Below are 22,046 nucleotides of genomic sequence, written 5' to 3'. Positions count from 1 at the left end.
TCTCTGAAACGGAGGAGAGAGCTGCATTTTAATGACGAGAGGGGAAGGCAGAGATGGATGCGGCCTTACACACAGACACAAAACCATCTAGTTTACAGATCTACTCTTTTAACCCAAGTTGTGCTAATCCAAAATCCAGATGTCTAGCTATGCGAGTTAGGTCTGAATCTGCAGATTTTGGTCAATAATTTTATTTTATATTTAATGATTCATTATCAAATAAGTATATTAAATTGACAAAAATACCAAACTGAAGGAGAAGGCAGTGAGGAATCATGCCTTTTTTATTTACTTGAGAAAAGCCTTAAACATTAAATCAATTAGTATTAAAATAGTTGGTAATTGATACTTGGTAAATTAAATAGCACATTAATGAATGGACTCATTTCATCTCTAGTGTCTCAACTAAATCCACATGGCCCAAATGGTCATTTCGAAAACTTTTTGTTCTCGTAATATATTTGGGGTTTTTCACTTCAAACACTTCAAAATCTGCAGTGGAAAAGCCCATTATTATTTAAATGTGTTCTTGCCTGTGCTTACCTCCGTGATGGATTACAAAAACGGCTTTTTAAATTCTATATGAAGTTCAATAAACAGAAAACTTTGGGTGCAACAAATCATAAAGCAGGCGCTCGCACAGGAAACCAGATAGCTGCATTAAAACACATCTACTTAAAAGTAAAAAGTACAGGAAACACGTCGGGGAGTGTAAGCAGAGACTGTGGATTCAGTCTCTTCGAACTGCATTTCCCCCACAGAGCCATTTATCAGTTAATCTCCAGTGGGAGAGTAACGCAATGATCCGTGCACTGTGAAAGCGCTATTATCCATCCAGCTCCCCAAATAGTTTCAATCCTCAGCTGGAGAGGCATGGATCGGTGTGTTGCTGCTCACAGATAATGGGCTTTAAGTCGTCACAAGGCATTAGGGAACCAAAAGAGATGCGTCACAATGTCTTATGCTGCTCAAAAGGAGCTCTAACTAGGGCCGCATTTCACCATATATGACATAACATCTGTCGGAGCTTATGCACTCGTATTGCTACTAATTTGTCCTTAATTATGTCTTTCTGTTTCTGTTTTGGTCCTGCTGCATCATTTTAATCATTAGGAAATCAACATTTTATATATAACTTAGTTTTGTTTGGCAGATGTACAGTCGAAAACCAGAAAGATATTCAGTTTACTTTCACATATGATAAAGAAAAGCAGCAAATCCTTTCATTTTATAATCTGAAACTAGATTATGTTGAGCTTTTTTGCGTGGAAAGATAACACTATAAGTGGTTGCAGATGTTAATCAAGTAGAGGATTAATCAAACAACCTTTCTCAGGCTTAATATGGATTGAAATAAAACTTTAAAATCGGCTCAACTTCCAACAACGACATGTCTAGCTATGTGAGTTAGGGCTGCAGCTTCAGTCCGTCTATCTTTTCTCTTTCTATTTCTCTTTGTCTATTTTTTATGTCTTTGTTCGGTTCCTTTTCGGTCATTTTCTGACTGTTTATTATTAAATCCTTTCTCAAAAACCTCCCACACAGACTCTATGAATGACTTTCCATTGTAGAACTGGGTATCAGGGAATCAAATTGCACTTAACATTGTGATCTTACAAACAACATTACACAGATTACTTTGCAGTTTTTACCTTCACTGACAACTCCGCTCCTCACCCTCTCCTCACCCTTTCCACCCCTTGTTTGCATGTACAGCGTCTGCATGAAAAACAGGCTGTCAGGTTTGACCTCCAGACACCTTCCATCCCGTTACGTGCGTGCGTGCGTGTGTGTCTTCAGATTAACTTGATTTTGAAGAGTCAGCCACATGTGTCCTGAGCCGTCACAGTTTAGTCTGAGGCAGCATCTCCCGTAAAGCATCATGGTACTCTAACATGAGATTTAGTTGTTGACCCAATATCAACTTGAAGCTGTTCCTGACTCCTAACTGATCACCGGAGTAGTAATGATTTATTTTAACTCATTTATTCTGACCACTAGCTGAGCTAACAGGACGCCGCTAATGAGTGATGTTCCCTGCTGAAATAGAGGCTTTCCCTTCACACGTCAGGATGTTTTGATTTTCTGCAGCCATCAGTTACAGTTAACTATCGATGCTGTGGCATTTTACCCCTCCATCTCATATAGCTGACCACTCGGCACTTCTGACACTGAGTGATTGCTCCTTTCTCCGTTATCCGTTACCTGCCACGCTGTCTCAAAGCTGATACAGTGTGTAACAAAAGATGGGGGTGACCATTATTCACACACAACTGCGTCAATCCCCTCCCCCAAACACATACATCTGATTTGAGAGGTTATCGATGTGGCTCCCCTACTACAGTCACTAGGTCGGGTCCCAGGGACGAATTTACAGATGTCACTCGAGATTAATTGACCGTTTTCTGCAAAGGTGGCATTACGTGTGATCAATACTCAAGCATCAGCTAGTCTGCATTTATCTATAAGTTCCAATACGTTTTGGCTGAAATACATCCCTTCATTTATGTTCTCTTGCATGTACTGCTCAGTTAAATACTTATTTAAATACAGGCGCCGGTGCCAGTGTTATCCTTTTGAAATGCAGGCTTATATAATTTAACAGAGATCCTGTTTTGTTTTTGTATTTTCTTCTATAGGGGAGCAATGTGATGGAGGACCAGGACTTGAGAGAGATTGGGATCACAGACCCGAGCCACAGGAAGAAGATCCTGCATGCGGCACGTTCATTACCTAAGGTGAGGAATCATTGATTGTAACTTCAATACTAATCCCAGCGTTGCGTCACGTGATTTATTTTCTTCCGTCTATTATCACAAGGTGCTAATCTCTCCTGAATAAATGGAAAAACGTGCACCTATAGAACTATTACTTCATACTTCTACTCCCCTACAGACGAGGAAATGTTCTACTTTTTACTACTCTATGTTTATATTTATTTATATATAATGACTGTAGTCAGTGAATAATGAGCTTCAACAATACCACGCATTGTTAAAGGTTTAAACCAATGGATTCTAACTTATTTTGATTGTTATGCCTTAGCAAAACAACATGGTCATGTGTCCAATTTCACGTATCTTAGTTGTCAAGAGTTGTTTTGAAAAGTCATTTCCCCTAAAAACATTCAGTTATTTTAATTCAAATGACTGTCTGGTTTTTGAGGCTCAAATAACTAAGATTATCCAATAAGAAAAAAAAAAGAGAGAAGTCAAAATCTTGGTTTTCTCTTATTATTTTTCCATTTTCCCCACTCAACGAGCCACAACAATAAAATTATACTTAAACCTTGATGCATCAATACTGCAAACCTAATAATAAAGTAAAATCATACCTTAACATACCTTTAATTATACTCATAACTACCTAAAGTACAATTTAGCTATAGTATTGCTGTAATTTCATTTATTTAATTGGACTGTAAATGCAGTAATATTAAATATGTTATTAGAGCAGCCTCAGTGAATGACTAGGTGTTGTCCTGCAGGTGAAAGCTCTGGGCTGTGACGGCAGCGGCTCCATCTCCACCTGGCTGGAGAACTTGGGTCTGCACGAGTACTTGCACAACTTCCTGACCAGCGGCTACCGCACTCTGGACTGTGTCAAAAACCTGTGGGAGCTGGAGATTGTCAATGTGAGTCACAGTGACGCACGCAGACTGTGAGGAGTATCAGAGGGTGAAATTACTTTTAGAGAAACTTCCGGATACGAGACAAGTTGGACAGTTTACTCCAGCTTTAGTTTGAGGGACATGAATACACAGAATTCTGGTGTTAAATATTTGGGAAGAAGATCAGAAAACAAATCAGTTGTATTTAAGGTAGACCCATGAGGAGTGAATACCTATTTTTTAGGAACCAAACTTAATTGTCACTAGTTAGTTTTCTAAGCTGTAAACAAGGATGCATTAGTGAAAGTTATTAAAAACACATTTACGGCGGTTTGAAGGTTTTTATATGACGAGTTTACTAGCAGTGTCTTGGTCTTCTTCCAACTTTCCAGCACCTTTGCTTCCTTGAGATATGCTCCACATGATCACATGATATTGTCCTTTGTTCTCTAGGTGCTAAAGATCTCCCTGCTTGGTCACAGAAAACGCATCATTGCTTCGTTAGCGGAGAGGCCGTACGAGGAACCTCCAGTCAAGCCTCCCCGTTTGTCTCAGATCAGGGTAAGAACCTTCACACTGTTTTAACGAAAACTTCTAAAGGTTGAATGTAAATGGTTTACCTTCCCCCCAGACTCAGTTTGCTTGGTTTGACAACTAACAGTGTCTAATTCTGTCTCTGCAGTGCCAAGACCTGCCTGGATCCCAGTCCTCATCCCCCCTCAGTCAGATGGACCCCTACACAGGACGCTCAATGGACCCTCTGCTGCCAGTAGGAGAGCCTGGGAGGAAAAAAGTGCCAGAAAGTGACTATGACGCCCAAAGATATCAGAGTGAACGTCACCGATCACATGTATGTTTACGTCTTTCCCTTCAGCAGTACTTTATGTCCTATATTACCTTCCTGTAGTGATTTAAGTGGGCCACTGCCAGTCTTATCATCATATTTTCCTTTCCCAGGATCGGTATGATGAGAGGCTTCGAGAGCCCCGTCTGACCCTGCGACCGCCAAGCCTGGCAACACCATACGCCCCGGTGCAGAACTGGCACCATCAACCTGAGAAACTCATCTTTGAGTCCTGCGCCTACGAAGCCAGTGTATGTCTATCGCTCTTTGTCCTTCCTATATGATGCATTTTTTATTCAATATATTCACCAACCTTTTCTCTCCCTCATACAGTACCTCGGTTCCATGCTTATTAAGGAGCTACGGGGAACAGAGTCCACGCAGGATGCCTGTGCCAAAATGCGGGTAAATTACTTCTCCAATCTCAACAACACAAATCATAATGCATATTTTTTTATGAGTGAGCAATAATTAATCTTACTCTTTATATGTCCTTCTTTCCTCCAGAGGTCAACCGAACAAATGAGGAAAGTCCCCACAATCGTCCTGTCCATCACCTATAAGGGTGTGAAGTTTATTGATGCAGCCAATAAGGTAACTACATTATGTTCAGTGTGAAACGTAATATCTTGACCCTGCATGCCTTGTGCAAAAAGCAGCATGTTTTGTAATATTGTGAGCGTTACAGCCATAAATCCCACTGCTTCTTTTCTGTGATTTTAAATGTCATGCCTGCAAGTTTAGGTCACACTTGTTCCTGTTGTGACTGGAAGCAAGTGTGCTTGTATTGACATTTATTTGACTTTAATAAAAGAAGACATTGAAAGGTTGTCTCGGAAGTTTTGGTTTTATTGTGTACGCGTAAACTTTCCTCCACATGAGGATGTTATGTTCTGTTATATGAAGTCTTTATAGAGTGAGTCTTATGCTGCTTCTTTTCTCGGTGCAGAACATCATCGCAGAGCATGAGATCCGGAATATTTCGTGTGCAGCCCAGGACCCTGAGGACTTGTGCACGTTTGCCTACATCACCAAGGACCTGCAGACCAACCACCACTACTGCCATGTGTTCAGCACAGTAGACGTGGTAAGGATGCTCTTATTATCCTAGATTAAAATGAGCCTAAAGAAAAAAGGATACTTCTACCTGCAGTGCTATTAATCAATCTAGATTGTTGCCAAGAGGGAAAACTACTGGTACCCTTTTAACATAAACAAGGTGAGAATAATAAAAGCAGAGTTTCAAGTGAGTCTTGACAAACGTCTTCACTGGTAAATTTAAATTCCTCCAACATCATGCCCCAGACTTGCACTCAGGAGATGTGACAGCTCGCATCGTCAACACTGTTATCTGGAGACTGGGATTTTTTCAAGGTGTCACGCTTCAGCTGGTGCCGATTGCCTCCTTGTAGACACAGTGATACTCTGGACATGATAACTGTCCCTCATTAAACTACTCGGCCCCCCCTGACACCGGATGATTATCCTGCTAATCTTTCTCATAATGCACCGAGGGGCTTTCCAGGCTGAAGTCAGTTAAACAATGCTCATTTTCCTCTTCGGGCCTTAAACTAGGGGCTTTCTCTGAGCAGCAATAGCTAATGCAGTCGGATAACAGCTGTGATTGGTTATTTTAAACAGTATTGACCACAAAGCTGCAACAATCAGACAACTTACTGATAAATTGATCTTTGAAAGTTGATTAAAAGCTAAAGTGGCTTCTAATGCAAAAAAGCAAGATAGTTCCGCCTCCTCAAATATGGAGATTTCTATCTTGTCTGTGTTTTATATCTTATTAAACTGAATATCTTTGAGATTTGGACTGACAAAACAACATTTTCAGACATCACCTTGGAATTTTCTCACTATTTTCTAACATTTGTAGTCCAAAAAACGTCATTAATCTAGAAAATAACGAGTAAAATAATCTTGCATCGGGGAATTGCATCCCTATTTGACTGCTGCTACCATCCTCAGCACAAAGATAGGAAACACAGATCTGATGACGTCTGTCTGGCACAGAAGGCACGAGGCAAATCAGGGCATTTAGTAAACACGGGCAGATTCCTCAGCGAAGGATATGCAGATGATTTCAAAAAGATTTCTGTATCTGTGTTCCTACCATGATTGCTTATTCAACTTTCCGAGGTGCACTGTGAGTTTTGAATCCTCTGTCTAAAGTCTGAGATCATACTTGGAAGCTGTCAGTGTTTAACAATAGAGCGCAGCTTTGTGGTTAAGTTCCTGCGGGGATCTGTTTGCTGTTGCACACTGCTCTCAAGATTAATGCCACTTCTCCTTGTTACATACTTTTGTTTTTGAAGAAGTTTTATGGAATATGTACTTCATGCAAACCAAGGATTTAGTTGTTCAAAGCTGAGAATACTTTAAAAAATGTCTGCCTCCTTTTCCTCTTTCTCCCTTTCTGTGTAGAATCTGACCTATGAGATCATACTGACGCTGGGCCAGGCCTTCGAGGTTGCCTATCAGCTGGCTCTGCAGGCCCAGAGGACCAAACAGCACCAGAGCTTCCCAGTGGGACCCGGCTCAGAGCTCATCGAGACCAAGTCCAGCCGACCTGTACCAAAACCGCGAGGCGGCGTACGGAAGTCAGGGGTGAGTGGACATCCATCATAAATATAGCGCAAGACAGCATATGAACATTTTATCAGATATTGTATTAGACACTTTTAAATAAAACAACCCCTCCTGCAGTAGAAGTATATTTTCCTGACCCTGAAATGCACTTTTCCTGTTCATTCGGCAGTCATTTCAGGCTCTGTGTAGCACACATGGTGCAAATGTGGGAGGAGAGGTGAGGGCTGCAGTCATCTGAATTTTATCTATAGGGGGCCTTGCAGTATCAAACTTAGAAAATTCAATATCCAGAGAGAAAAAGAACACCTGCTATGTTTTCTAATGATAGACTCAAGCAGGAGGAGGTCAAACTCCAGCTACGCTTATTAAAGTATAAAGAAGAACTTTAGGGTGTACTGCAAATGTTGTTGGTGTTTTGACTTCTTCAGACTTTTAAAAGTAGGTCAAGTGAACTGTAGCATATCATACATTACTGACTCACCCTGATGTCTGATGTAATAATTACATCTTTTAAGAAACATTTTCCCAGCCTTTTTGAATCAAACCCTCAAAACACATTAGTAAAGCATTTGTATCAGTCAACCTCTTTTCACTTCATTATGATTACACTGTGCGGATGTCTTTCTGCCGATTAGCATAAAACCATTAAGAAGTGAAGCTTGTGCTGAATATAAATGAGATAAATACACCTCAGGGACCAGTCGCACATCTCCAGCTGCTTAATGAAGTCGACAGAATCATGTTAAGAAAGTGATGTGACTCTGACTCCTGTGATTCCCCTCACCTTTTCACTTTTATAAATGCCTCACACTCCCGCTGTCACTCACCCACACCTGTGAGCCTCCCAGTTTATCCAATCACAGCTTCTGTCACGTGCTTCTCAAATCATTGTCTCCCCTTTTTATTCTCCCTTCTCCTGTCGGTGGCACTTGTCTTTCCTTCTTCCTCTCCGCTCTCTGCCCTGGCCGTGTTTATCTCTCCCAGGACTCTCCTCCTCTGGACAGTCGCTGCTGTTACTGTTACACCTGCACCACCCATCGTCCCTCCTACGTACCGCTGCACTATGGCAGCCCTGCCGCCCAGGTGCTGCCTCATCTCCATCCTCTCACGCTTTGCTTCTCTCTCTTCCCTCCTATTTCTTTTTTACCTTCTCACTGCATTAAAACCCCCAACATCGTCCGTTTGTGTTTTCACGCCGTGCTTTTCTTTGTGAATGTTTATTGCTGTTATTGTATGTTTAAGTGTAGATTTAAAATAAATAAATGTGTTGGTAAATGTCTTTCCCACACTTAGCCACATGTAGACTGGTGACTCTTACTTTTGACTCTGGTGCCCTCTAGTGACTTTTTGCTAGTAACACAAGTAATGTCTACTTTCACACAGAAGCCATCCAGTTCCTGTTCTTATCAGAAGATTGTTACTAGATCAAAGTTGTGTTTCAGTTCAAATAAAAGGCACACTCTATTACAATTTCTTGAAAATACACTATGGAAAAGGTTTGAGAGTGACTCACAAAGCCTGTAAAAAATGAATCTCATGATTAATTGCATTTTTTGATTTATTTCGAACCTGTAAAACATTAACACAAAAATGTATAATAATAATAATAATAATAATAATGAAATGAAACAAGGGAATTATGATACTTTACAAACGTAAGCAGGATCAAATTGGTAATCAAAAAATATTATTGACTTACAAATATATATATATATATATATATAAACAAATGATCTACCTGATTACACATTATAGCAGAGTGTATTCAAGACTATAGATTTAAAGATTAACCAGGGTGAATCTGCATGTATATAAACTCAGTAGAACAGATTTTGATGCTTTGATTTTTGGCCACTGGCCAAACAGAGTTCATGCCCTCTCTCTGTGCTTACAGGGGGACATCGCAGAGCAGGAGGGGGATTCTCACTCCCAGGGCAGCGCCACGTGGCTCGTGGACCCCAAGGAATCCAAGCGCACTATCAGCACTAAGTACGAGACCACCATATTCTGATTGGACCCCTCTTCATCCTGACCTCTGACCTCTGGGCCTGGTCTCACCCCTCTTTCCTTCCCCTCGTTCTGTGTGCCTTTCACTGTGACTCTGCCTCTCCCTCTCTCTGGGCTGGACCCCTGTCCTCCCCCTTCTCCCTACGGCCAACACTTCATCAGGCAGCGACACAGTCTACGTGCTCTGCTCCTTCCTTGTGCTAATCCACCACCGCTTCTTCACTTTCCAATGATTCTGAGTGCAACCCTTCTCCTTTATCAACCCTCCTGTAGCTCCTATCACTCACACTTCCAGCCTGCCACTCACCTTCACTGTAACTCCTCTCCGTTTTTACCCTGTATGCTTCCCGAACTCCTCCAGAATATTTTCACCCGTCAACATTGCACTTTTGACTCTTGGTAATCTTCTTTTATTGGTGCTTTTCCTGCTGTACTAGGCGACGGCCACTCTGAAGCATTTCCCTCTGATCTTTCAACTCCTGACTTCTCCGAGTGCTGAGCAAATCTGCTTTACCACGACCGAGAATGAGCCCGTGCCCTCATCCTGTACCTGGATGGACATGTTTCCCGAGGAAACTGAAGCACTGGTCGTGTAATACTATGCGTCAGTTGAACTGTAGCAGAGTGTTGATGTTATGGAGCTTACACAGGATGCTATGGGGGACATTTCTCACTGTCAGCAGTTTGATCGATGCTAAAGGAGGCCGAGATCCTAGCACTGTGATAAGGTCTGTTTGGAGCTAATAACGGTAGCATTTTGGGGGGAAAAGGGGAACAGAATAGGGCATAAAAGCTGAAAAGGACCCGCATGTAAGGGGTCCTTGCTGCTCCAGGAAATAGACGGTCCTAACTGTCTTAAGAAAGGCATGCCTTGCTCTGTCCATCAATCAGAGCGCCAGGCTTGAAACCTGATGCTTCTGGAGACAACTAACTATGACTAAGCACTTTTGCCAAATCCACAAGTGTGTACGAATAAATTCATCTTCTCCGTCTTTTTTTTCTTTCTTCTTTTCACGACTAATGCCTTCTATGCTCATCCTGTCAGCATTGCCTTTTGTTTTGCCAATCACTACCAGGTTATTATTTCACGCCTGCTTGTGAAAAAGTTAATCATTATATGATTACCTACATGCCGTTTGTTTCCATTAGTTTTTTAAACTTTATTTTAACCTCATTGCTTTGTGTGCGTGTGTCCTCTCCCTTATAGCTGAACACTGTGGATGCTCCCAGCCAATAAGAAAGGACAGGGATGAGCCCTGTTGCATTGTTGGTAGGATGTTTTGTTGGAAAAGTGACCAACTTCCCATGCGGGCAGAATCACATCACCACTTGGATCGAGCACAGCACTGTAACACACGGGCCTGGAGACACACAGATGTAATCACTGCAGATCACCTGACATCCCCGACTTCATCACAAAACACACACACACACACACACCATTTATCTTCATCAGAAAGTGATGGAGTCCGATGTTTGTTGTGCTATTTGCATTACCTGTGAGGCCTCAATTATAGAAAGTTGGTGTTTACTCTTTGAGGAAATGTACCTGCTGCAGCACCACAATGCAGAACTGGTAGAAAAAGGGGAAGTGGCAGAGATCAGGAACATTCTTCTGTGTTATGAAACGAAGGTACAAACTATCACACAGACACCTCACTCTGACGGTACACAGTCCTTCCTGGGTAATTTGTCCACACATTGTAGCGTCTTTTTATGACTGTCATCCACACATACATGTATAACTGTGATAAACAATGTAATCTTGCACGGGAGGAACTGTAACCAAACTCAAACGGCAGAGGAACTGACACTACAAAGACTGTTTTATAATAATAATAATATAATGGGGGTGGCTTTTATATGATTTGAACGTTTTTCTGTATGTTTTAAATGTTTGAGAGGACAATAATATGTCCTAATGCTGGAACTGGATCGGCTGTGATTCACTGCAGCTCCCTCTCTCCTACCCTGCTCCTTTGTTCAGTTAATCCAGAGAAGATTATTCACCAAACCTGCCACGCAGCCTGGTATTTCTTCAGTTTTAAGATGCAGAAAAGAACAATAGGGCACAGCATGTTTCTCCTAGCTCTCTCCCAGTGTGTTGACTGGTAATGGTACTTTTTGTTCAGCAGATAAATATATGGGTAAATGGTCTGGTCCTTTTTGATTTAACTGTTTGTATATGTGGTACGTTGTCAGCACCGGTACGATAACTCTATGGTACTCTACTGTCTTCAGCTCACTGGTGTCGGCACCTTTAGCCATCAGCCTGGTCCCGTTCTGCTTTTGCACATTGTTTAGGATCAGGAGAGATATTTCGGGACTAATCTGATGACAACAATGATGAGAATGATATTGTAAATGAATTCTAGCGGTCTGTATTTTGATACTTGAATGATTTTTGCTTTTATAGATATCTATATATATATATGTGTATATGTATGTATGTATGTAATTTTTGACGTTTGTCAAAAGAGAGAAAAGGACTATGTCTTATAAAGTTAAACATATCGTGAATAAATACCCTGTGATTTAAGAAACAAAAAAGGCTGAGAAAACAAAGACTCAGAAGAGGGACCTCACTTCAGAAAAAAAGATTGTAAATAATCTCGGGCTTCCAGTCTTTTTTATGATTATTTTTCATAATTGTACAACTAATAAATGGCGAAAATAGAAAAGCTGACTTCTGAATCTTTCTTTGTCCGATAACTGATCTTGTGTTATGTTACCATCCGAAGTTTGCATTGAATTTTGAACACCTCTAGTTCTTCTGACCTTCTGCTTTTTTGGGTTGTTTATTTTTAATAGTATGGCTGGTTAACAACCAAAAGGACCCTGAGGTTGTGTATTGACATTATTTTTGATATATTTGTATCTGTCTGTTGCCTTAATACCCATGTGAAAATTAATTTAGCCACTATTTAAAGGCAAGCTTCTGTTAAGTTATAACTACTCATTTACCTTGAAAACTGTATAAATAAGGGAAACAAATCAATATGCTGCATATAGTTAACCAAATGGTTAAATAAATGATGATCTGTTATTTAATTTCTCTTTATTTGTTCAATATTCTCAGTTATTCAGTAATGGGGCCGATGGTGCGTTTTAAATCTCTATGACACTGAAACAGGAAAGACTGGAAAGATTTATAATCTATAACAGTGGTTATAACCCTAAAGCTGTTTTATTTGTTTACAGTTTTATGATTGCTGGGATGGAAAAATGTTTTGTAATGTTGTGTCGTTGGGCCAACACAAAAACGTCAACAGTGCGACAGATTGAGTTCCTCAGGTAGAAATAAACATGGATTTACACATCTGCTCATTTTCATAGATATGCAACAGACGTCACAGATGTGAACTGCTGTTCCTGGAAAACAGATCGGCTCGGTGCATGCTGATTGTGAGGCTGATATCTGCAGACAGGCCTGCTTTGTTCACAGACATACACAAGACTCTCCATAGCATGCACCCTGTAAACAAAGAGAACAGCTGGTGAGACAAGCAATGAGGGATTTGTTCTTTCAGCATACACAAGAATAAACAGGACACAATTTCATGGTGCAACTTTCCATTAAGGAGGCAATGGATTTAGAAATAGTCTCTTTAAACTATCAAATGTATAGATTGGTAATAACAACGCATTAATTAGATTAGATAATATTGTTATGGAAAATCCAATAATTATCAAATAAGCTAATGATTATGTTAAATGTTGTTACCAAAGGATAATCTACACACAAAGCAATCGTAAATGTAAATTACGTTTTAAGGTTCTTCTTGACCAACAACATTTAAAACACAAAACCAAAGCTGATATGGCCAGTCCGGGCCCCGTTTGTGTATTTTGCTAAGTGTACTTGTCAACAACATGATGTCTTTGTTTTTCCTTTAACGATAAAGTTTTTGGGACAGTTTGATAAATGAAATTTGTGACAAAGTACTGCTCTTTCAAAACTAACTGCATTATAATTGATTTACAAAAACATGCTTACATCATTATCATGATCCTTATCTTGAGTGTTGTCTGGAGTTGTGGTAGCATGCTGCTAATATTATGTAGCTCAAAGCGTATCTTTGTCTCAGTACAGACCACTTTACATATCGGTTCTTGTTAAATTGATAAGTAGTTCAAAGCAAGTTAACTTTTCAAAATGCAAACAAAATCTTCTCTTTTAGTTAAAATATATAAACACGTTACAAAGAGTATTTGGCTCGTATTTATTATGACCTTCATATTTAGTTTTTTTTTAAAGTGTGTACTTATGCTTTGGAGAATACAAAAAGATTCCATTGGCTGCTGGTTTTCCATTGGCTCTCCCTCGATCAGACGCTCGCTGATTGGCCGCGCACCCCAACCTGTCCGGAAGCTAATTGGCTCACCTGACTGCAGTTTTCTTCTACCTGTTCCGTATTCACTTCGTGTAGTTTTACTTCCAAGAACAGTGCAGCTGTCAAAGGCGACTGAGTTGCACCGACATGGACTAAAAAACAGCTAGTTTCTTTTACACACAGCTGTACGCGTTTACATCTTTCCTCTTTACATCTTTGGTGAGTAATACAGAAATCCCTCAGTTTTAAGTCATGCGATCTTTGGTTCTGCTTTATTCATGCATGCGAGAGCGTTATGAGAAAAGAGGACTTCAATTATATATTTTTTAAAAAGCGTACTTATACAAAATATAATCACTGTTCAAGTATGGTTTGAGTTTGCAATTTGTTTAGACCTCTAGTTATAATTTTCTTTTAAGCTTTTGCTTGATCATTTACTGTAGTTGTAGTTGTTTCAGGACTCTTTTCGCACAAATAGGGTCATCCTCTGTCAGTAGGCAGTTTGGGTGGAGGAAAGTTGGGGGTGATAAAATATTCCCACATAATTATTGATGCATTAAAGTGTTTATTTATATAGATACACACTTTAATGCATCAATAATTATAATCAAAACATATATTATTCTGAAATGGGTTATGAATATGCATCATGAGCACTTTGACTTTTAGTACTTTAAGTATATTTTGATGCTATTACTTTTGTAATTTTACTGGAGAAATATTTTCATTCCAGGATTCTTACATGTAACAGAGTGTTGCTACAAGTACAAGATCTGAGTACTTTGAGGTTGAGTCAACATGCAAATATTTGAAGATAAATGTCAATAATACCCATTACATTGGAACATGTGCCAAGCTAAACATTAATAAAGAAAAATGTGTTCACTAGAGCGGGTTGTGAGTTGCACAACCCGCTGATGTTCACCATGAACTTTTGTTTACTGTCAATCATTAAACCAGCTCTCTGGCTGCCCTTGAACACATACTTCACATTTTTGGATCCTTTAAAGAGTTTTTCTTTTTACAGTTACTATCATGTGTCCTTCTAAACTGTACACAATGATTCCTTGGATTGTAATTAATCCTGACAAGCAACTGCTCTCAAGTTAAACATGGAAAATACCTGTAGCTGATCCTCCTCTTTTATAGTTTACAATGTTTTTCATGTGCTGAGTTATAATTCAAGTGGAACCCAGTAACATCAGAGCAGTTTAATCTAAAGATTTAGGAGCAAGCAAAGTGACATTCCTGTCACTATTAAATCCTGACTCAGCTGTGGGTGTAGTGAGCTACTGGTTTGTTGTTCAGGTATGAGAGGTGTTGGCTGCTCAGCCTTGAACACTTGTTTCCTCGCTCTGCTGATCTGAATGAGCTAATGGGAGGGCCAGTAATTGGCTCCTATTAAAGCTTTCCCCAAAAGGCCACTTAATGCTTCGTCAGCCAGCCTTTGTTGCCAGAAAGTTAGTTATGTGGGTGTTGGTGATCAGGTGATAGCCCAACTGTTTATTGCTTAATGTCAACAAGACAAATATGTCATTACTCATCAGTGGTGCCGAAAACTTTTCCCAAATCGGGATCAATAAAGTAATTCTATTCTATTCTATACCAGGCTTTTTCAAAATCCCTTTTTATCAAGTTCTTTTCTTGAAACTTGAGCCTTAAAACGTGTATTGTTTTTCATCTAATTTCTAAATCAGTTTGTTAATCTTTGTATCACGTTATTTCTCGAGCCAACTTCAATTTTTCATCCTATAAAAGCATCCTTTCTTTTTCTTTCCTGTTTCATAAAAGACACTTAAAACAAGGTTAAAAAATTAAAATGACTTAGAAAAGTGTCTGTTATTAAAATGAGGCCTTGAATCGTCTGGTTCATACGAATGAATAAATACTACCCTAAATGTATACATTTTCTCTCTATGGCCTATCTATTTCAAAAATATTTGAGTCCTGGTGTTTCAGAAAGTAACCATTAACCATTCAGGTATCTGTTAAATGTTCTATACCTTTTTCTTTTACTAAAGCCTCTTTTAAAGTCCTATCCTCATACTACCAGATATAACATACAGATATTAAAATTGAAACATAAAGTACTGGAAATAAATACTGAGGATTCACTATTCTTACTTTAGCACTGAAATAAACTCAGTCACTCATTAATCATTTGTCTCGTTTAGGCTGCTGTCATAAAAGGAAGTCAGTTACAAGAAACATCCCAGAAGCTGCTCCCAGTTTCTGATCAACATAACTTGCATCACTAATTATTTAATTTTGGCAGAGCAGACATATTGTAATTGGGTAAGGTGTGTTAATGGAAACTCATGCCACATCATAGAACTATGATAACTCTCAGCCGCCATGCAGTATCATTCTTAATGACTTTTATGTCGTTTTGGACACTAAAACCAACAGTGAAACTGACTCATAACGGTAAACGCTTAATTCCCTTGCTGTTTTTCGTTCACTCAAATGTACTCAGCGATAAGAGAACAATACAGTTTGCTTTGCTCTGCTTCCATGAACACACCTGAACCTGATTGTGCAGCTACGTGATGAGTAAGCCATATAACAGGTTGTAAAGCCTTTGTTCTGGGATGTACTGTTGTACAGATGTGTGACCTATTTAGACACAAATCCACTGAAAGCCCCAACCCAAGTTAAACAAATATTATCCCTTTGTGTCATTGTTGGATCTAAGTGCTTCCCACACTTGCTAGTGCACTTTAATCTCTTACAATGGAAAGTGAAGAGGTTTGCTTCATGTGGCCTTTTCTTTATGCCACTATGACTTCATTTACTCCCCTACTTGTTTCTTAATAAGCCCTCTATAATTGAGATTTGGATAATCCATTTCCTTGTATTGTACTGTATAAGTGGATGTAATGATCTCTCTATTTTTTCTGGCTGGCAAGCTTTCTCATACCTGAGCTGTCAATAGTAATTATACAATTGGTGTGATATGCAGGAAATACATGAACGGAGCGCGGTGCTGCAACATAACACTGTAGCTCAACTGTCTGTACTCAGATTGTACATGATGTGAAGCATGTCATGCGTTTGCACAAAGACAGATGAGACATCTCGCTTCATAGCTGAATCATAGTGACTGGAATTCTTATGAACAAACCACTTAAAGCATCGCTGTATGACTTCATAACCTGGGCGCTAAAATGCAGATTTTCTTCTTCTACTATCTGTTGCTGTGATCATTTAGAAAGCAAGTCTCAGCAAAGATGTTAATGTAATAAACCATTACAAGTCTTTGTTCCCTTTTTAAAACACGTTGGTCTATGAGGGATGTTTACGATCCCTCCGCTATAGCTCAATGCTGAAACACAAGGGAATCTTGTACTAACAGTCTAAAACTTTAGAAAATATCTGAACAGACAGGTGAAGCCTCACATGAGAGACGTTTTCCATTACGATACGAAACCCATTCTTACAGAAATGAGGACTGTGGATGTCTCCCATCACTTACATTGAATTCACATTAGGAAATCATTGCCAGTCCCAGCCCATCCTAACATAAAAAAAACAAAAATGTATAAGTAAAAATTATAATTTGTTTATTCATTCATTTAAATAATGACTCAATTGCACATAATTAGTTATGTTTAATATATCACAGTGACAGTGAGAGCACATTTAACATCTTAACTGGGAGAGCCATTACATTATGAGGATCATTTTGCTATCAGTTGTAATTTGTGGCATTCATTTATCACGCTAATGGAAAGAATTGACATTAATTGTTGTTACTGGGATGTTTACAAACCAATTTTGTGAATGATTAAGGCTTTATCTCATGTTTACCGGCTGTAGGACGTCAGTCTTTGCATTTGAATAATTGTATAGAAGAGACAGCGGTGCCACACACATTTAGGCCTTTTTGTTCTTACATTTTCTCCTTTACTTTTCAGATTTGACCTCAGCCAGATTCTCAGTAAAAGTAACTCAATCACAAGGGGACCGTGAGGCCCAGGTCCCGTCCTCATCCTCTTCCTTGTGCGATGCCGAAGAGTGACACTTGGCCAGGCGGCGTTGCCATGGAACCCTCGAGTAATTTGGACAGTGCTGGGAGCTGCGACAGTGTAATCAGCATGAACTCTGGCGATGTGAGTGCTGCAGTACATCTCATCTCAGCCTTCTGTCCCAATGACGCTGTCTCTTATCTGCTCTTTGTGTAACAAATGGACACTCTACTGCCACACGAGTGGTGAAATAATGAGCTGGGATTTTTCTTCAATTAATTTGTTCGAACAGTTTACCCCGGAAAAGTACACCCCGAAAAAGCTCTAGAAAACTTGAAAATAGGGGGCCTAGATCTTAAAGGGCACTATTATGCTCATTTTGAAGTTCATTTTTGTATTTTGTGCTTCTTCTGTGATATGTTTACATACCATAATGTTCAAAAAGGTCTTTATTTTTCTCATACTGTCTGTGCTGCAGCACCTATTTTCCCCCTCTATCTGAAACCAGAGCCCTGTCTGCTCTGATTGGTTAGCTGGCCGGCTCTGTTATGATTGGTCAACCACTTAGAGATGTCTATATATAATATTAACAAGTTTAAAATTGGAGAGAGTTAATGCAATACCCTGCACCATTATATTGTGCATCAGGCTGTAATAACGTCTGCATGGTTTATGACAGTATCTATGAGAAGGTCAAATGGGAGGAAGTAAATGTGTTTGAGGTGATGTACACTCATGTGAGTTCAAGCAGGGTTTCAGTGAGAGTTTCTCTGAAGATGAGCAGAGGGGAGGGGCTTTTTATGCCGTTCACAAGCACCTACTGTCACCTGAAATGAATTCTTCTGACATGCCAATATAAAATAAAAGATGGCCAAGAACAGAACAGGACAAAAGGGATGCAATTAGTCCTCCCTTTACAGCAGCCTGAACACTTAACCACTTTGACCTTTTGTTCCTGTCCTGTCTCTCACGGCTGTGATAAGGGTTGAATGGAGGACAGATATTGCTGAAGAGTTTAAATGCATTAAATCTCTTATTTTTTCTGCAGAGTGAAGACAGTATGGAGCACTTAACAGCAGAAGAGAGAGCGTGTATCATGTATCTGGAGGAAACAATTGAAGCGTTGGAGGTGCAGGAGGACAGCGGCTTTTCGAACGATGAACCAGAGGCTGGATTACAGGCTGACACAATGAGTCACATGAGAATAAATGGTATGTTTATTTTTAAAAATGATATATATATTTTTTCTTTTTGTATCTTGATGGTCAATTTCACAGTTTTTTGCTTTGGATAAAAGCGTCAGCCAAATGAAATACAATGTAAAGATTTTTGCACTAAATTAGCATCAATAACTGCAGTATTTATGTTTTATTCTTGCTTAGACATTTCCAGTTTCAACACGGATGAGTCCGGAAGACCGCTAACCAATGGAGACAAAGCTGAGCATCACATTTCACAAACTCCAGAACCAGCGTCCTCTCCTGCATTCGACACAAATGATCTCAACCTCATGGCTCAACTAAACCCTCCAGTCACAGAATCAGCCACTGATGGCAAAATTCACCCAACAGCTACTCAGTTGTGCATATCCAAGGATGAGGATGGTAAACTTAAAATTGTCCCGAGTGACAGTCTTTCCCCCGATCAGTCCATTGGGGCCCCTGAGACAGATGTGGGTGTGATTCCTCCTCCCTCAGCCTTCATGGATGAGCCCTTTAATCCTCCACAACCACAGAGGGTGAACTACCTTCCTCCATCTGCAGAAATACACAACCACCAGCCAGGAGGAAGTGTTGACTTGGAGGAGCTACGTCGGAGAGCCACTGAGCAGAGATCTTCACAGAGCTTGCCTGTGAACAAGCAGCCGCCAAACAATCATCTGGAACTGAGTCTACCAGTTGTCAGCTCTGGCCCCCCTTTAAGTCCTCCGCCATTAAGTCCTCCCCCTGAGGCCGCTGAGCCTAGAACTCCACCTGCTGTGGCCCCTAGGCCCAAGAAGCTTCCTTCCAACATTATTCTCAAATCACACAAAACTGGCTATGATGGGAGCTCTGGAGTGTCGGTGTCCACTAACAGTGACCGGCATTTGTCAGACCCTCAGAGGGTCCGCATTGAGGCCCTACGGAAGCTCGGCCTTCTGCCTGCCGAGGCGGATTCCGGCCCTGCCCTGAGTCCTATACTTTCTCCCAAAACCAGAAATTCATGGGCTGCTCCTCCTTCTACAATGATTGCAGCAGCTCCAAATACACCGCCCTTGACTCCATCTTACAATCGAGTACACACCCCACCTCCTGCCTCTGCTCCTCTCCACACTCCTGTAGCTGAACTGACAGCAGCTCCTCCTAAAGCTCCTGCAGACCTGCCTGCTGAGGTTCTCCCAGTGCCTGCTGCTTTCAGTGACACAGTCGAGCCTCCTCTGTCGGATAACATACTCTCTGCTCTCAAAGATGCTTCAGAGGCCACAGGTTACGCTCAGGCGAACACGCCACCTCTTACCCCTCCTGCCCCAATTAAACATCTAACCCCACCAAAAGTCTTCAAATCCGCCTCCCTGGAGCGTTCTATACCTGGCCTACGCAGCTATATGGCAAGCCAAGAATCCAACAAGGCGGGTGGTGATCAGAGCCCCAGTCAGCTGCGTAACAATCGGCCTCGTCCTGCCTCTCTGGGGAGTGGGAAAGAGTTCATTGGTGCTCGGGGAGATGGTTTTCATGTTGGCCATGTCATCAGCAAAGAGCCAGACTTACGGCGGTCCCTGCAGGGACACACTGCCTTTCAGCACACTGGAAATTCTCAGAAGCTGCCTCGATCGCAGGGCATCAGCGTGCTGATCTGCCCTCGATCAGAAAATGAAGAAGACCGCCGCGATGCTCTGAAAAAGTTGGGGCTGATCAGGGACTAAGACATCAATGTTCACACTTACTAACTGCCGCGGTTTCCCTCAGAAAATATATTTAAAGGAACATACCAGAGATTCATACATGATTGATGAAGGCATGGAAAAGACTTTCGAGAAGCAGCTTAACCACATAATTATGCTCTTTCATTTGTACTTAATTAAGCACGAGACTGACACGCATGTCTTGAATATATTGGCCCGCACTTGCATCTACTATAATGGGACAGCCATTTGTACAGTGTTTTATTTCTCATAAAACTGGCAATCAAGAACTTTTCGAATACACACTCACTTAGTGTAGCTGCGGTTTTGTAAATTAAAAATACTGTTACTTTTAAAAAGGGATTGACTTATTTTATCATTTTAATATACAGTATGTCTTGGGATCTACATGCATAAACATGTTTGTATGTCTTTCACCAGTTGTTCTTTACAGTTCTTTTGGCGGTTAGTTCCTCTCTTTGTTCTCCATTTACATACTCTCAAAGGTCACCTTTCTTCACTTTCACTTCCTAAAATTCTTTGGATTTTTCTGCTTTGTTGACCAAAGGACCTAGCTAATATGTAGGTGTTTGTGTGCTTAACATGTGCTGCAGTGACCCTGTATTGCTCAGTGCAGTTTGTCAAACCAGAGGATTTTGCATTAAAATTAAAGAGTGTATATGAAATGAATAAAAAAAGTGGAAAGCATTTACTGTATAGCTAGAACATCCCTTAGAGTAACTCAAAGCACATAATAGGCGGCCACTAGGTGATAAGAATTTGAAACACGCAGTTTTTGTGGTTGCTTGGTGACGCACACGGCAAAACTTATGAGCTTGTTACACAGCGGATTTATGTGGTGGCAATTGTTGACCCAAAAACTTTTATTAGGTGCACAGAGAGTTTAATTTTTTTTATCATACACTGTTCCTTCAATGCATACAAGTCACACATTTACTTTATTTACATTTCTAATATATCATTACGCTCTGGTGGCATGTGAAGTATTGGCACTCATAAGTCATGTGAAATCACAAACAGACAGACGTTCTCTGCCGCAGCATTAGCACCTTTTTAATCTGATGTGATAGCGATAGAACTGGTACAGACCTGTTTTCCCGCCTCCAAGTCTAGCCTTGTGCAACAACTTTGCTGCTCTTGGTGGCACATTTACAAGCATACAGTACGTCTGGAAAGCATTTTATCACTGCTGCAGGCTTTCAGAGACAAATAGATTTGCTCTTTTCTCTAACACGGTGTTAAGGTCACCTACTGCTATGAAAATTAGCTCAATTTAAAAGACAACTCTGAATAGTTATTTGCACGAGATGACTGTACTATGGAGTTTGTAGAGAAGGCGGCAAAAGTGTTTGAATCAACTCATTTTTTCCATATTTGGACCAGAATATTGACTTTTCAGACAATGTTGAAGGCCTGCCACATCAAAACGATACCAGTATGTTGCCAGTGCAGCGGTGAAGTGTGTCCACACTGATAATCATTTCTCTTATCGCATTTGTTTGTGCAATTAAAGCTACTTGACTTACACTTAGGTGTGGTGTCTTAATGCCAAGTTCACAGTCTTTCTTGTCTTAACCACACCCTGGATTTCTTCTCAACATGTGTTTTATTCCTCATTTTTGCATAATCTATAAACAGAATCTTTTCATATATTTATATGTTTATTTTTGTACAATTTTCCTATGAAAGACAATACCTGATCTCTTAGAGGAACATTTTCACGTGGGATTTGAATATTATTTTGAATATTTTCAAATTAGAATATTTTTGCAATAAAGATAGA

At 40.3% G+C, this 22,046-nt stretch overlaps 2 protein-coding genes across 12 annotated transcripts in view; both read left to right on the top strand.

Moving 5' to 3' along the window:
- Positions 1-11,740, top strand: part of LOC134868461 (ankyrin repeat and SAM domain-containing protein 1A-like) — a 58,901-nt gene extending 47,161 nt beyond the window's left edge. For 10 of the 11 annotated variants that reach the window (XM_063889628.1, XM_063889617.1, XM_063889665.1 and 7 more), the window contains 10 exons: positions 2,640-2,738; positions 3,488-3,634; positions 4,064-4,171; positions 4,293-4,460; positions 4,568-4,705; positions 4,788-4,859; positions 4,962-5,048; positions 5,404-5,541; positions 6,888-7,070; positions 8,947-10,260. In XM_063889628.1, coding sequence (XP_063745698.1) covers positions 2,640-2,738; positions 3,488-3,634; positions 4,064-4,171; positions 4,293-4,460; positions 4,568-4,705; positions 4,788-4,859; positions 4,962-5,048; positions 5,404-5,541; positions 6,888-7,070; positions 8,947-9,063 — 1,257 coding nt within the window. In that variant the 3' untranslated portion in view covers positions 9,064-10,260. The other variant, XM_063889610.1, reaches the window with a different exon arrangement.
- Positions 11,741-13,469: 1,729 nt separating this feature from the next.
- Positions 13,470-21,790, top strand: LOC134870056 (specifically androgen-regulated gene protein). Its single transcript, XM_063892068.1, has 4 exons — positions 13,470-13,612; positions 17,311-17,505; positions 18,410-18,572; positions 18,744-21,790. The coding sequence occupies exons 2-4, from the start codon at positions 17,401-17,403 to the stop codon at positions 20,261-20,263; spliced, it is 1,788 nt and encodes a 595-aa protein (XP_063748138.1). The 5' UTR covers positions 13,470-13,612; positions 17,311-17,400; the 3' UTR covers positions 20,264-21,790.
- The last annotated feature ends 256 nt before the right edge of the window (positions 21,791-22,046 follow it).

The sequence above is a fragment of the Eleginops maclovinus genome, chromosome 1, assembly GCF_036324505.1.
Source record: "Eleginops maclovinus isolate JMC-PN-2008 ecotype Puerto Natales chromosome 1, JC_Emac_rtc_rv5, whole genome shotgun sequence".
Taxonomy (NCBI): domain Eukaryota; kingdom Metazoa; phylum Chordata; class Actinopteri; order Perciformes; family Eleginopidae; genus Eleginops; species Eleginops maclovinus.
The sequence above is the reverse complement of the archived record's forward strand: the minus strand, read 5'-3'. Positions and strand labels throughout refer to the sequence as shown.

Bases quoted from the DNA above. Each gene is read 5' to 3' on its own strand.
- LOC134870056 (XM_063892068.1), top strand. From the start codon at position 17,401: ATGCCGAAGAGTGACACTTGGCCAGGCGGCGTTGCCATGGAACCCTCG. The intron at 17,506-18,409 runs GTGAGTGCTGCA...TTTTTTCTGCAG, and splicing joins TCAGCATGAACTCTGGCGAT to AGTGAAGACAGTATGGAGCA. The intron at 18,573-18,743 runs GTATGTTTATTT...ATTCTTGCTTAG, and splicing joins GAGTCACATGAGAATAAATG to ACATTTCCAGTTTCAACACG.